At 37.2% G+C, this 15,834-nt stretch overlaps 2 protein-coding genes across 5 annotated transcripts in view; one reads left to right on the top strand and one right to left on the bottom strand.

The window, feature by feature from the left end:
• Positions 1–15,834, top strand: part of LOC147064476 (glycine receptor subunit alpha-2-like) — a 180,026-nt gene that overhangs the window by 144,228 nt on the left and 19,964 nt on the right. For 2 of the 4 annotated variants that reach the window (XM_085957654.1, XM_085957656.1), the window contains exon 4: positions 13,631–13,851. In XM_085957654.1, the coding sequence (XP_085813780.1) occupies positions 13,631–13,851 (221 nt within the window). The remainder of the gene's footprint in view (positions 1–13,630; positions 13,852–15,834) is intronic. The other 2 variants (XM_085957657.1, XM_085957655.1) reach the window with 1 other exon arrangement.
• On the bottom strand, positions 4,201–5,073 carry LOC147064479 (uncharacterized). The gene has a single exon (XM_085957505.1). The coding sequence runs from the start codon at positions 5,071–5,073 to the stop codon at positions 4,201–4,203; it is 873 nt and encodes a 290-aa protein (XP_085813631.1).

Genomic DNA, 15,834 nt, shown 5'->3' on the forward strand with positions numbered 1-15,834 from the left:
TCCCCAAATTTATTATCCCTTAACACAAATTACAGATTCAATTTACAGCTTGAATAATACAAAGTTCATAAATTAGATTACGACGATAGTGTTTGTGATAAAAGTTATTTTAACGTTGAAGCGAGCGGCGTGTTATTAAGACGAGCGAATTTAAGGTACTGAGTTCTTGTTGGATTGCCACGTCTGTTTTTATATTGAAAGTAGACAAAGGAAATGCTATCCGTGGGTAAGTTATTGCTGTTTACGTTCTCACACTGCGGATCGCTTCCTGGAATTTTGTCTGCGAAATTTGATTAAGGTACAAACGTTATCAATTCAACAATGGATTTCTCACGACACAAAGACAGGAATGCACTGTTTACTCGTTCATTCCTGTGATGCGACAAATGTCATCCGACACGTGAGTATTTCTTTGGCCGGTGGAAGACGATCATATGTCAGTTCGCACGGCCGCGTTTTTGCTGATTATTAAAACATTAAATAAAATATGTTGTAATTTTTAGGTTTTAACTGCTATCTACACATTGCACTGTCTGCGGACTACTTCCACCCTCATACCCCCCTTCCAGCGAAATGCGGCACGCAAATCGCGATGAAAGTAGGTAGAGGTGGTCGCTTGAAGGTCCGATCAGATCTGTCTCGGTGGATGCTGCGGTGGTCTGCATCCCGGGACGTCTGCTCTCATGTCCTTGATGACTCTCTTGGTGATGTGCTTTTTGCAATTTGTCCATAGCAGGTAGCTGGAAACTGCGGCAATGATGACGATAATCAAGGCAAGCGTTGCCCACGACAGTTGGCCTGTCGACGTGTCGTTGACAATTGCTCCGCCCGACGCAGTCTGTGCGACGATGATCTCTTCCTTTGTCTGTTGTGCACCCATTTTCGTATGCTGGTGTCTCTTGGTGATGATGATGGTAAAATACTGAATAATCCAGTTGAGTTATCCGCATTTATTGTGAATAAATTGTTTATGCCTGCATTTTAAATATTGCGTACACCACTGACCTACATTCTAGGTCGATGTGTGTTCTTGCTTTCGCTAACGTTGCTGTTTTGAAATCGGAAACTCCGCGTGCTGTTTTGAAACACGACCCCGATTGCATTGTTCGGCTCGTGCCTGATGTTGTTGACCGATATTTGCTCCACTGGCCTAGAGACGGTCTGGAAAATGGACACTTCTGCCGTATCGGGTAACACGAGCTCCCACGGTGTCAGGATTTTTCTCAGGCTGTTCCATTGTTTTATTTTCCTTGAGAATGTACGCTGGTTTTAAACGGTCGATAGAAACGGTGACGTTTTTTCCTCTCTTGCAAATGACATATGTTCGCGTATTGCGCGTGATGACCTCATATGGTCCGGTAAATGGAGATCTTAGCGGAGTTTTGACTGTATCATCGCGTAAGAAGACATGTGTCGATTTGTTAAGGTCTTTGAAAATGAAAACGCGTTTCTCGCCGTGTTGCTGGCTTTTTACAGGTTGCAGTTGTTGGAAATGTTTTTTCAGGATCGTGACGTAGTTGCTTGGGTCTTGGTTTGTGCTGGTTTGATGGCACAAAAATTCCCCTGGTAGGCGTAAGGGTTCGCCGTACACAAGCTCAGCTGCTGTCGTCTTTAAATCTTCTCTCCAAGCTGCTCTGATTCCCATTAACACTGTCGGCAATGTTTCAGTCCATCTCTCATTCTCGTGGCATTTTATAGCGGCTTTTAATTGACGATGCAGTCTTTCGACCATACCGTTTGCGGCTGGGTGATATGCTGTCGTGTGAATCCTCGCCGTACCAGTCAGACGATTTAATTGTCTGAAAAGGTTCGACTCAAATTGTTTGCCTTGATCCGTTGTCACTCTCAAGGGCGTTCCAAAACGGGCGATCCAACCATTGTAGAATGTACGGGCGATCGTTTCCGCTTCTTGGTCCTTAATCGGAAATGCTTCCGGCCACCGCGTGAATCTGTCAACGCAGGTGAGGCAATATCTGCAGCCTTCAGACATAGGAAGGATGACGATGTCGATGTGGACATGCTCAAATCGTCCTGAAGGTGCAAAGTTTCCGAGTGGTGCTGATATGTGACGTGTGATCTTGTTCTTCTGGCATTGAAGACAGTTGCGGGCCCAATTTCGACAATCCGTTTTAATCGACGGCCAAACAAATCGTTGTGTGACAAGTTTGACGGTCGCATTAATTCCGGGATGTGAAAGTCTGTGGATATGATTAAAAGCTGCTTGTCGGTGCGGTTTGGTTATGAAAGGTCTTGCGATAGGTGTTGACAAGTCACAGAATACTTTTATGTCTGTGTCGGGAATAAGTACTTGTTTCAACTGAAGTACCGATCCGTCACGTAAAAATGTACTCATTTCGTTGTCAGTTTCCTGGTCGGCTGCGAGGTTGGCATAATTCAGTGTGTCTTCAACGACTTCTATCCTAGACAAGGCATCAGCGACGATGTTGTCTTTTCCAGCGACGTGACGAATGTCGGTCGTGAATTGTCCGATGAAATCGAGGTGTCTGAATTGTCTTGGTGAGCACTTGTCCGATTTTTGTTGGAATGCGAACGTAATGGGCTTGTGGTCGGTAAATATGGTGAACGTGTGAGCTTCTATCATGTGTCGAAAATGTTTGACAGCTAGATAGATAGCTAAAAGCTCGCGGTCGTAAGCGCCATATTTTCTCTCCGCTGGACTTAGCTTCTTTGAAAAGAATGCCAGCGGTTCCCATTGATCGTCAACTCGTTGTTGAAGTGCTGCGCCAACGGAAGTATCGGATGCGTCACTAATTATCGCTAAGTGAGTCCCCTCACTTTTCGGATGTTTCAATAGCGTTGCTTCCGCCAAACTCTTCTTGCATTCCTCGAAGGCCTTGATTGCTTCTGGTGTCCAGATGATAGGTTCTTTCTTGGAAGTTTTTCCTTGCAGGAGTGAGTTCAGTGGAGCTTGCGTTTCTGCGGCCTTGGGGACGAATCTCCTATAGAAATTCAAAATTCCCAAGAACCGTCGTAGTCCTTTTTGAGTGTCTGGGCGGGTGTATTCGCGAATAGCGCTGACACGATCTGGAAGTGGTCGAGTTCCGGTGCTGGAAACCAGGTAGCCAAGGAATTTAACTTCCTCTACTCCGAAGTGGCACTTCGTGGAGTTGACAACCAGGCCGTACTCCTGTAGGCGTTTGAACAAAATTTCCAGGTGTTGAAGATGCTCTTGTTCTGTTGTGGAGGCTACCAGGATGTCGTCTATGTAGGCGTAGCAGAAGTCCAGACCCTGCAGAACCTCGTCAATGAAGCGCTGAAAAGTCTGGGCCGCATTCCTCAAGCCGAAAGACATAAATGGAAACTCGAATAATCCAAAGGGTGTTGTGATGGCAGTCTTCGGAATGTCCTCTTCAGCCACTGGGATTTGGTTGTATGCTCTCACCAGGTCGATCGTGGAGAAAACTTTCCTATCACGCAATGTTTGTGTGAAGTCTTGGATATGACGCACGGGGTACCTGTCAGGTACGGTTCGAGCGTTTAATCCGCGGTAATCACCACATGGCCTCCATTGATCTTCAGATTTGGGCACCAGGTGGAGGGGTGACGCCCAAGAACTTTCAGATGGTCGTGCTATTCCAAGTCTGGTCATGGTTTCGAATTCCTTTTTGGCGATGTGAAGTTTGTCGGGAGCTAGGCGTCTAGGACGTTGAGCTACAGAAGGTCCTTCGGTGGTTCGGATGTGATGTCTCGTGTTGTGGATGACTTCTCTACCAGCTCCATCTGGGCGCGTGAGATCCGGAAACTGCTGCAGTAATCCATGATAAAGGGATTTACCTGCGACAGTTTTGACAGTTGCTATCTCAGTGCTGCTGTGGCGTCCAGAGGTTGTAAGTTGAGTCGTCTGATCCAACAGTCTGCGATTCTTGACATCGACTAATAATCCGAAATGGATTAGAAAGTCAACACCAATAATGGGCTTGGTGACATCTGCAATCACGAATTTCCAGGTGAATTCTCTTCGTAACCCCAAATTCAGCGTCAGTGAGATACTGCCATACGTAGCAATGACAGATCCGTTTGCTGCTGAAAGTTCGTACTGTGATTTTGGTCGGCGCCCCTGTACTTTCGTGCGTGGGAAAACGCAAAGGTCCGCTCCGGTGTCGATAAGGAATTGTATTTTCGTGGCGTGGTCGGTGACGAAGAGGCGGCTGGAGGTAGGGCTGTAATCGCTGGCCGCGCTTAGCGACTGCCCGTGGCGTTTCCCTTGTTGAAGGTGCATGGTGTGACGCACTTCTCCGCATCTTGGCCGAATCTACGATGATACCAACACATGCCAGGTTTGCTGTGGCTTTGGTCTCGCGGTCGGGAATGGTTCCTCCTTTGGCTGGCTGATCGTGACTGGTGACGTGGCCTTGATGGTCGGTTTCCTCTTGCGAGCTCTTTGGAGAGCTCCTCGCGAAGAGTTGAGATTTCCTCCCGCAAGGTGATCACCAGCTTGCTGATGCCGCACAGGTCTTCCATCGTGGTTTCAGCAATGGATGCCTTTGATGTGGAATCTGCCATGGCGTCAGCTAGGTCTGCAACCTTGTTGAGATCCGCGTCCTTCTGTGTCGCCAGTACCAATTGCATGGTATGTGGTAAGCGACCCATCCAAAGCGTGCGTAGGATGTCATCAGTAACGGCTGCTCCTGCGAGAGAACGTAGGTGGCGCAAGAACTGTGATGGTTTGCGATCACCAACTTCCTCGTGCTCCAGTAGTCGTCTGGTCTTCTGCTCCTGGGTAGAGCTCAGCCTTCTCGTCAGCTCCGTCCTGAGGTGCTCGTAGGCTCCTTCACGAGGTGGGTTAAGGATGATGTCTCGAACCTCTGACGCGTAACGAGATTCCAAAGCTCCCAGGATGTATCCAAATTTGGTCGCGTCAGTCGTGACGCCAGCTGCTTCGAAGCTTCGCTCCACCATGCAGAACCACATTTCCGGGTCTTCTGGACAGAATGGTGGGATCCTCACTGCCACGCGGCTGATCTGAGGTGTGGTCTGCTGGGCTGGTGCTGGTGTTGTCGTTTCTCCTCCGGCATTGCTGCCATACCCGCTGGAGAACTGTCCATTGGGCATCTTGACAAGGCAAGTGAATTTAAGAAAATTAACGCGGGAAAACGGATGTTGAAAACTGCGCGGGAAAACGAGCTCCAACGAAAAAATAATTCTCTCACAAACACAGTAAAATAGTAGTTAATAAAAAATTAAACGAAGTCTGTAAAATGAAAATGAATGAATTGAATTTTACTTTACGGGTCACCACTGTTGCAAGGGATGGTGTGATGAGGGGTAGGTGATGAATAAAATCAGAAGGTTTTGATGCGTATAAAAGTAATTCCCCAAATTTATTATCCCTTAACACAAATTACAGATTCAATTTACAGCTTGAATAATACAAAGTTCATAAATTAGATTACGACGATAGTGTTTGTGATAAAAGTTATTTTAACGTTGAAGCGAGCGGCGTGTTATTAAGACGAGCGAATTTAAGGTACTGAGTTCTTGTTGGATTGCCACGTCTGTTTTTATATTGAAAGTAGACAAAGGAAATGCTATCCGTGGGTAAGTTATTGCTGTTTACGTTCTCACACTGCGGATCGCTTCCTGGAATTTTGTCTGCGAAATTTGATTAAGGTACAAACGTTATCAATTCAACAATGGATTTCTCACGACACAAAGACAGGAATGCACTGTTTACTCGTTCATTCCTGTGATGCGACAAATGTCATCCGACACGTGAGTATTTCTTTGGCCGGTGGAAGACGATCATATGTCAGTTCGCACGGCCGCGTTTTTGCTGATTATTAAAACATTAAATAAAATATGTTGTAATTTTTAGGTTTTAACTGCTATCTACACATTGCACTGTCTGCGGACTACTTCCACCCTCACATTTATTGTTAAATATTGTGTACGTTCAATCTTGGAAATACATAGGTTTAATTGAGTAAATAATATTTTAATATAAAAAATAATGTGAAAGTAAAACAGTTTATTTATTTATGATAATTATTATTTTCAATTAAAATAAAAAATAGCATATTGCGTTGAAAAAATTTAAAGATTTAAGAAATTAAAACATTATTTTGAATAATATGCCCGAATCTCCAGAATAGCATTTTCTGGTAGTGCGCAATGGTTTACTTTCTATGACAGCATAGGTGTAAATGGCTGAAACGTCTAACTAAATCTTTCTTGATTTATTTATTCTATTTCTCAAATTCACTTTACGGATGTTACCTGCATCGTACATATTATGTGGAATTTTTAATTTATGTTAAACTATTTACAAATCTAAACGATTTTCATTTATAAAATTTCGTAAAATCAATATTGTCTTTAGTGTTTACATAATATATTATATGAGATTGCTGTTAAAGACTTAATTAATGGGTTAGCGAGATTTAAAATCTTAAAGAAAATCATGGTGTATGGCCTTTCCACTTCATAAATCTAATTAGTCAGCCAAATATTAAACTGCTGTAAAACGTATGAAATCATGGTGGAATTACTTTGTTAAAAGTGCTAAGCGTTGTTTTTTCCAATCTTTCTCATTTTTTTTAATTTATGTGAAAAAATAAAATGAATTGCCAACTTACACATGGGTTGTAAATCAAACTTCATTCAAACTCAGTTTATTTCTAACGTAGTTATTTGTTATTAAAAGTATTTTTTCTGTTATATTTTATTTTCCATAAAAAATGATAAAAAAATCAATCCCGAAAGTTTCGGGATTATGTTTACCAATCCCGGGATTCATAGGTATCGAAAATAGTTCGGGATCCCGGGATTGGAATCTCTACCCATGACCAATGCAGCTTAGTTTACTTAGCTTGCCTATATTATATTATAATAAATGTCCATTTATATTTGAGTGGTTCATATGCCAGGTGAACCAAGTACATTCTGGTTAGTTTTGAATAAACTAGGTTTAAACATAATATTTGAGTGCCCATTTCTAATTCTGTACGGGTATGATTATGTATAGTATACTTTTTATAACTTTGCACTTTTTGCACCTTTTACTACAGTGATACGCCTCTTTGTCTGATTACCTCGCATAAAATTAGATCAAATGATAATTACTTGTTTTAATATATGTAGTAATAAGAAAATAAATACCTAGATAATATATGTAAAAAAAATATTTTTACATCATTTTCATCCTAGAGTGCAATATATGAAGTAGCAACTCAACTCAACATAACACTTCAGAATTGCAATCATAGCCTTACAGAATTAGAAATGGGTACTCAAATATTATGTTTGAACCTTGTTTACTCAAAACTAACCAGAATGGACTTGGTTCACTTGGCTTATGAACCCCTCATTTATGTCATACGATTCTCCTTCTCTAAATAGTTAATAATATGTCATAGATGTAGCGAAAGTTTCACTTCTTGTGTGCAGTTGATTTTGTAGAGTTCAGTACCAGCTTTACAAAACGTATTAAGCCGTCGAGATAGCAGGCATGAGATTTTTTTTAATATTCCAAACATCCAGAAATATTAGCCAAGAACAAAAGTTGAAAGTTCACTAGACCCGTTCAAAAAAATCATAATTAAATATCAAGCAATTATATTATTCAAGGAAGTTTACCTGCAATCTCATTTATCAAGTATTTGTTTTACACTATTATTGTTATCCTACACGCGATTTTTTTTTTTGGCGGCTATTATTAATTCGCAAAAAGCCTCCCCATTTCAGAACGTGACGCGTCTATCAAGCTCCAAATTTAGTACAGCCTTCCTGCGAACGGAATAAAGAATCTGATTCATAAATAACTAAGTCTGGCGATCGGTCGATTAAAAATGAAACCTTATACAGCCATGCCCATAGCTACATAAATATATTATACGATAGGTACTAAGCAGGTAAACCTATCTATATAATACATATTATAATATATTATATCAGTGCAGTTGCAAATATTTTTGAAAATAATTACATGTTATTTTAATATTATTGAAAAAATACCTACAATATAATATATTTGAGGCGTCTAATTCCAAAAAGCGATAAGTCCAAATTTGGTCAAAATCGAGAAAAAATATGCACGTATTCTTTGTATAATTTTACACAATATGTATCGATCTATAAATTCCAAAACGCGACATAACCCTACGAAAAAAAAAATTTAATTCTCGATTTATTACAAAAAGCGCCAAGTCTGCGTTCCATATTATTTAAAGCTTGGTTGATTTCGCGCGTATTTAAGTCAATCAATAAGGGAACGTTCAATATTGAAAAGGGCGTCTCCCATGGCTGTAGCATCTGGGAAACTCATGACAGTGCCACTGAAATATGTGCCTTATGCGGAATAAATTAAAAAGTGAGGTACAAGTAGCGCTACGTCCAATTTTATTTTGCCTATATTTATTACATTTAAGAGTTTATCGACTGAAACAAATTGCCATTTGGTTCTAATTTCGTCATAGAATACAACGGAAAAAAATAATACTCTAACGTTAAAACAAATAATTGAAGCTTAAACATAAATACGTTGTTTCCCGAAAATATTGAATTGTGGACTTGTCGCTTTTTGTAATTATACGCCTCATTTGCTTACTTTTAGTCGAACTTCTATTATACGGTTCGTGATCAAGTCATATTTTTAACAAACCATTTCTTTTATTCAACGAATAATTCACAAGATATTGATAATGTAACATCTCATTTATTGAACATACATAACTTGAAAACACCTCATATATATACCAACTAGAAAAAATCATATTTGAAAAAAATACTATGCTCGACGGGATTTGAACCCGTATAAACCACTGGTTGCCAACTACTGGTCGCCAACTGTGCATTAACCAATTATGCTACGAGCATCCTATCTAATTGCGACAATTTAAGCTGGTAGTTCACACATGAAACGCTTATAAAATTGCGTTATTATTAACTATCGGTTCTTGAACCGACGCCCGGCTCTCAAGTATATTCAAGTATCTCGGTATGTTCAATATATGAAATGTTACATTCTCAAAGCTTGTGAATTATTCGTTGAATAAAAGAAATGGTTTATTAAAAATTGTTAGAAAGTTCAAGTAGACATTATAACTAAAAATATTTAGCGAAAACCGGGCGTAATTAATATTCCTTGATTTAATATACAAAAACCGATAGTCAATAATAACGCAATTTGATTAAAAACAAAAACGAGCAGTAGGTACACCTAACCCTTGTTTTTAGCCATTTTCCAAATTTGTCGCTTTCTCTTTGAAATAAAAAAAATATATTTTATTTTTGCCATTGTATTTAGATAGAGATTGATCGATTAAAATATGTTTAAGGCTATACTTTAGCTGGGGTACGGTCTAAAACGACCGTGACTACACGACAATGTGCAGAACAAAACATAATTTGTCATAAAAAGTCAGCAAGCGTCCATTTAATGTTATGTTTATTGTTCTATTACTAATAATAATAATATATTTATTGACATCTTTTCTTTTTCAAGTAAATGGGTAACCTTTTTTAGTCATCTTTTTCGATTTAAGAATTTATTCCCCCCTCGCCATCACAACACAAATTGACGTGTTCACAGCTCGACTTTCGCTCTCCGATTGCCAGCCAGTCCGAAATTTCGTCGCACCTATAGTTGAAAATTATTTGCTTTAAAGCTTTAATTTGATAATAAATTTCTATGCCTCTCCCCCTTAATATAAGAAGTCAAAGTAAATAAATATCGTCCACATATCGCGGACCGCACTGTGCTGGGCTTGTCTAATCCGAAGCAAATTCATTGTGAAATTACAAGTGCCAATCCACGTTGGCATAATACGTCAGCGAATTTCTACTCCGCGATGAAAATTAGGTTGATTCTTGGAAAAATGGCGGCAGGCTGTCGTTGTTTTAAAAGAAAATGGGAATTATCTTAGATCAATATCAGGAACCTGTCTGCTGAGTTTATTTTCAAATTGCCTCACTATAATTGGTGTAGTCGTTAACTATTGTTATTTTTGACTGCATAATATTATAATATAGGTACTCGTACCCAGTGGCGTAACTAACTTGTGATAACATCTAACGAATGACGATTATAACAATGTTTAATACTTTTGGGAGGAGCTTTAATTTTTAATCCTCTTATATACTGTGGCTTTGAGATTTAAGCAGACGTTTCACTGATGTTACTGCTATTACTATCCAACATATCTAACATATATATATGTAGCATAAAGGAGCTTTGCAATGTATATGTATCTCAACAGACTCTTTACTAATATCAGCTGTTATTCATTCACTCGGCATCTAATCAAATGGTGGGAAAACAGAAGAGAAAAGATATGTCATTAAATACACCCATACCGAGCACACAAATATATATCTATTAAAAATATACTACATGTGAATTGAAAGGCTTGTGATTAGGGATTCCAATCCCGGGATGCCGAGCTATTTTCGATACCTATGAATCCCGGGATTGATAAACATAATCCCGAAACTTTCGGGATTGATTTTTTTTATCAATTTTTATGGAAAATAAAATACAAACGAAAATATAACAGAAAAAATTCTTTTAACAAATAACTACAATAGAAATAAACTGGGTTTGAATGAAGTTTGATTTATACCCATGTGTAAGTTGCCGATTCATTTTATGTTTTCACATAAATTAATAAAAATGAGAAAGATTAGGTCAAACAATGCTTCGCACTATTAACAAAGTAATTCCACCATGATCTCATACGTTTTACGGCAGTTTCATATTTGGCTGAATAATTAGATTTATGAAGTGGAAAGGCCATAAGTACACCTTTTATTATTTTAAATCTCGCTAGCCTATTCATCAAGTCTTTACTGAAATCCTCTGCATAACTTTCATAAGAAAGTATCAAATTTTAAAAATACCAAAATCCAACAATATGCAGTCAGTTAAATAATATCTTATAGGCGGTTCTCATTGACTCTCAATATCTCAATTCTGATCAAAATGGGGGTTGACACTATTTTTTTCTGGGCTCTTCAATTTTACTCAGTCAACGATATTCGAGCCCGGGTCCATCGAGTACAATATATTATAATGCTTATCATTGGTTGTATGATTTCAATCCATAATATATATAAATATATATATATATATATATTATATATTGATTAAATAATTATTATCACGTCATATTCATATACTAACAATAAACATTGTGCATCAGAAAATAAATCGAAACGAAGTACCTAAAATTTGTAAAAAATGTTCCGCTAATTTATCGCTAATCAAGGGGGGACATGCTCGTCGTAGGTCAAAATTTAATTTTTATTGTATTTTCAAACCATGATCCTGGACACTCCCTAAACGTTGTAGATAATCTATTTATATAACTTTGAAGCCTTATTATCCTTTATATTTATTTTTAACATTTGATGACTGCATAAAGTATTTTTGTTACATAAAATAGTATTCTTTTAAACCTCTCGCTCTAATGTTTTAGAATATAGTCATATTTCGGTACATAACTGTGCAGTGGTGTTAAGATTTTTTACATTTATTAATTTATAAACGCATTTATAAAACCATCAGTATAATTTATATCGACATTATTATAGTGAAATATTTACGATAAAAAATTATATTGATAATTTCTGTGATCCCAAATTTGACAAGAATTAGGCATTTTATTATTCAAAAAATCAGCAAGATTAACACATTTGAAGATAATTCTAAATATACTCATTATAAACTATGTTTATGACCATTTAAGTGTAATAAACATTTTACGAATAATGATTGCTTTATAATAATTATTGACCTAAGAATAAGGTAGTGTTTTTTTGAAATACGCCATTTCTTTTGGCATTCCCCAGTGGTTAAGATACAACATACGGCCGTAGCTATAAATTGACAAACTATAATTAAAGTAGGGAGTAAAATTATGTTAACGCGCGTGTTTGAACATGTACCTAACCGAATTTTTTTTTATTTTTTTTTAGACGGTACATGTTCAAACACGCGCGTCAATATCATTTGACTCCCTATTTCAATTATAGTTTGTCAATTTATGGCTACGGCCGTATGTTGTAGCTTAACTACTGGGGAATGACAAAAGAAATGGCGTATTTAAAAAAAAACACTACCTTATTCTTAGGTCAATAATTATTATAAAGCAATCATTATTCATAAGATCTTTATCACACTTGAATGGTCAAAAACATAGCTTATAATAAGTATCTTTAGAATCATCTTTAAATGTGTTAATCTTGCCGATTTTTTGAATAATAAAATGCCTAATTCTTGTCAAATTTGGGATCACAGAAATTATCAATATAATTTTTTATCGTAAATATTCCACTATAATAATGTCGATATAAATTATACTGATGGTTTTATAAATGCGTTTATAAATTAATAAATGTAAAAAATCTTAACACCACTGCACAGTTATGTACCGAAATATGACTATATTCTAAAACATTAGAGCGAGAGGTTTAAAAGAATACTATTAACAAAAATACTTTATGCAGTCATCAAATGTTAAAAATAATATTATAAAAGATAATAAGGCTTCAAAATTATATAAATAGATTATCTACAACGTTTAAGGAGTGTCCAGGATCATGGTTTTAAAATACAATAAAAACTCAATTTTGACCTACGACGAGCATGTGGGCCGTTAATCAACATTATGTATAAATACTTATGAAAATCATATGGGTCGCCACAGGGTGGAGGTTGTATTAACATATTTGTCTACGATAAATGGGTGTTAGCCACTTGCTCAACCTATTAGGTCCATACTCAATATGTTTATTTTCCAGACCCACGACAGTATAAGCCGACGTTTACGCTGCTCTGTCACCGTGGGCGTCACATATATCATTAATTAATTAATGAAAAGAACACATAGTATATTATAATATTTAATTGATATCATGCAATGAATGATGACCAGGAGTCAATCCGCCGTTCACTAAGATAGATATAAACAGTAATTGCTAGGTATTTGTTTATACAAATATATATATATTTTTTTTAAATCATGAAAACGTGTCTAATAATATTGGTACTGTTATTGTTAAGATATATTTTTTTTAAATATTATAGAAAACAATCTAACTACAATTTCATTTTGACAATGCGTTAGGCGCTGGCCTTTCATCCGGGGGCTTCGGGTTCGATTCCCGTTGAGCTCACAATAATATAATATGTGAATTTGTCAAAGCTTGAGAGTTAGTGATTGTTTCACTTCCATTACCACACTACTAACTGTTATTGGGCCTTATATCCTGTTGTAGTGTTTAAAAGGATAATAATTATTGTAATAGAATATTTATTTTATACGGGCTATTATATGACTTCTATTGCGCCCACTGATCGGAAACGTGTTAGCTTATTACATCGTGGATCCCGGGTTCAAATCACAGGTCTGGAAAAAAATCTTTTTGCTTTTAATTTGTATTTGGACCTATGAGGTTGGGCAAGTGGTTAACATCCATTTCTCGTAAAAACAAAAATACAGCCTCCACTATGTGGAGTCCTATAATACTATCCTATTAGGACCGAACAAGATGATGTAAATGTAATGTGATAAGACTAATACTTCTTTAGTTATTATACGAGTAACTCAAAGTATAGTATTTTAAACGATGTGTTCATAGTACAATGTCTTTAGATGTAATCTATCCCCAGGAGATCTCCCTCGATGTGTTCCTGCAGGTGTACTGGGAAGACCCCCGAATGAAGGCGGTGTCTGAGCTGCCCTTCGTGGAGCTAACATGGGAACAGCGGAACATGTTCTGGATGCCAGACCTGTACATCCGCCAACTCAGAGAGATGAAGGTGCTGTCCCTCTTCCAGGAGATGACTTCGCTGAGGCTTTACAGGAATAGCACATTGGCAGTCAGCATCGGGTAATTTCATTATAATACATTTGAATTCATTCGACAAACAATTGTTAAATAAAAACCATTCATTATAATAATTCAATTAATATACATATAATTATACAGATCAGTGTTTCATAATTAATTTTAGCAATGGAACCCTTTTATAATTTGTACAACATAATGGTACCCCTTAATTTTCATAACTAAAATACGCCTTGGCTATTTTACTGTGACAGCTAAGATCCAAAATGTCTGAATATTGTCGGCGGGGTTATGAATGATAGCTACAAAATGTTTTTAATCGAAATCTATGATTCCGAAAATATCCCAATAACTCTGGCTGCAGTTCATCATTACAACGAGGACTTTACTTCGTGTTACCAGGTTACATGTAAATTGTGCGTAGGTATTAGGTACATTTCACCGTAACACAGTTCGCCGTGAGCTTTCTCATCGTATACCTACTATACGGACATCTTTATAGCATGATGAAAAAAATACGCGTTGTTCCTGGAGCATTGCAGAAAATAATGTTCCAATTTCATTAGATACTAACCTAACCTAACCTAACAAATTTAATAATCCAGTATATCGGCTATTTTCAAAATTTGTTTGCCGCTGGTTTCATGTAAACCGACAAGAATCGTGGTTTTATTTAGACATGAATTTTATCTCAGTATTATAATATGACCCAAAGAGGATGGACGGTGTTTAATTATACAACCACATATTTCCGATACAACATTTCACGATGAAGTGTGATACTGTGAACTGCATAATTACAAATTTCCGGACACGGTGATACCACTGGACTGCTGAATACAAAAGCAGGGCCGAGTAGTGATTATCATTATTTTTACGTATAATTTACAAATAATCGTGAAAATGCATTGGCTTTTAATAAAACAAATAACCTTGACTACATCAATATTTTTGTTTAGTTTTTTTCAATCTATTTCACAAAATCATATCTTACATTTTGTGGAATCCTTTTGGGAAACGCTGTAAGTAATTGTGTTACTTAATTCTACCACTAGAAAATGTATTACTGCCTAACAAGGCCGCAAATACTACGAAATGAAAACTCAGCGTAAATCCATAGAAATGCTGTCAAAGAAAATCCGACGCTTGACCGTTACCTATTAGAAGTTTAGAAAAAAATCACCTAGATAACGGTTGTTTTCGTCTAAATTATTGATTCGATTATTTCGTATAATCTTTCGTGTTTATAACATGTTAATCTCAAAAAAAAATAACACCCATATCCATGGCCCCCACAAAGGGGGGGGCTGACTGGGCTCTAGCCTGGGGACCCAGGTTCAGAAAGAGCCCGGCGTGGCGAGTCGACCAGATAAGTGATATAAACACACATCACAATTTCTCTCTGATAGTAAACAATAAAAGTCGCCTGCGGCGCTATTGTTATTATTTAAAATTATGTGGTTGTACGATACAAATTTTGATTGTGTATCGATACTCGTCAACTCCATAAGTAATTCAAATGGATGTATTAATATATATATGTTACGCCGAATGTGCGAAATTGACTATTACATGAAATGGGCAAAATTTTGCCAAACTCATGAGAAATGCAAGCCCGTTGCCTTATTCATGAATTAGGCAAAATATCTGCCGAGTGCGTGAATTCGCCAGGGTATGGAATTTTTAAACTGTTAACATGACAGTAGAAAAAGTAAATTTAATACGGATGGTTTTATTAGTTATAATTAGACATAATATAATATTATTATTATTAGGTTAGGTTTTGTAATTCTGAATTCAACTGAATGTCCATTTTGAGGTTAGCTAACAAGTGTCAATAAACTACAATACATACAAAAAAAACACTAACTATACACATTAATTTTACCGCGTAGACCATTTGTAAAACGCTACTGTAGAGCGTTACACTGCTTTTATCTTTTGCGATAGGTAAGGGGGCTCGTCAACGATCCTAGCCTGGGGTCCCACATCAGTATGTGGAGGCCATGCCCATCTTGTTATTAT

This window comes from Rhyacophila brunnea, unplaced genomic scaffold (assembly GCF_057557595.1).
Source record: "Rhyacophila brunnea isolate RB1 unplaced genomic scaffold, BYU_Rbru_1.0 scaffold_7, whole genome shotgun sequence".
Lineage (NCBI taxonomy): Eukaryota > Metazoa > Arthropoda > Insecta > Trichoptera > Rhyacophilidae > Rhyacophila > Rhyacophila brunnea.

What these genes read in the sequence shown, in the direction of transcription:
- LOC147064479 (XM_085957505.1), bottom strand. Translation starts at nt 5,073, where the DNA reads ATGCCCAATGGACAGTTCTCCAGCGGGTATGGCAGCAATGCCGGAGGA.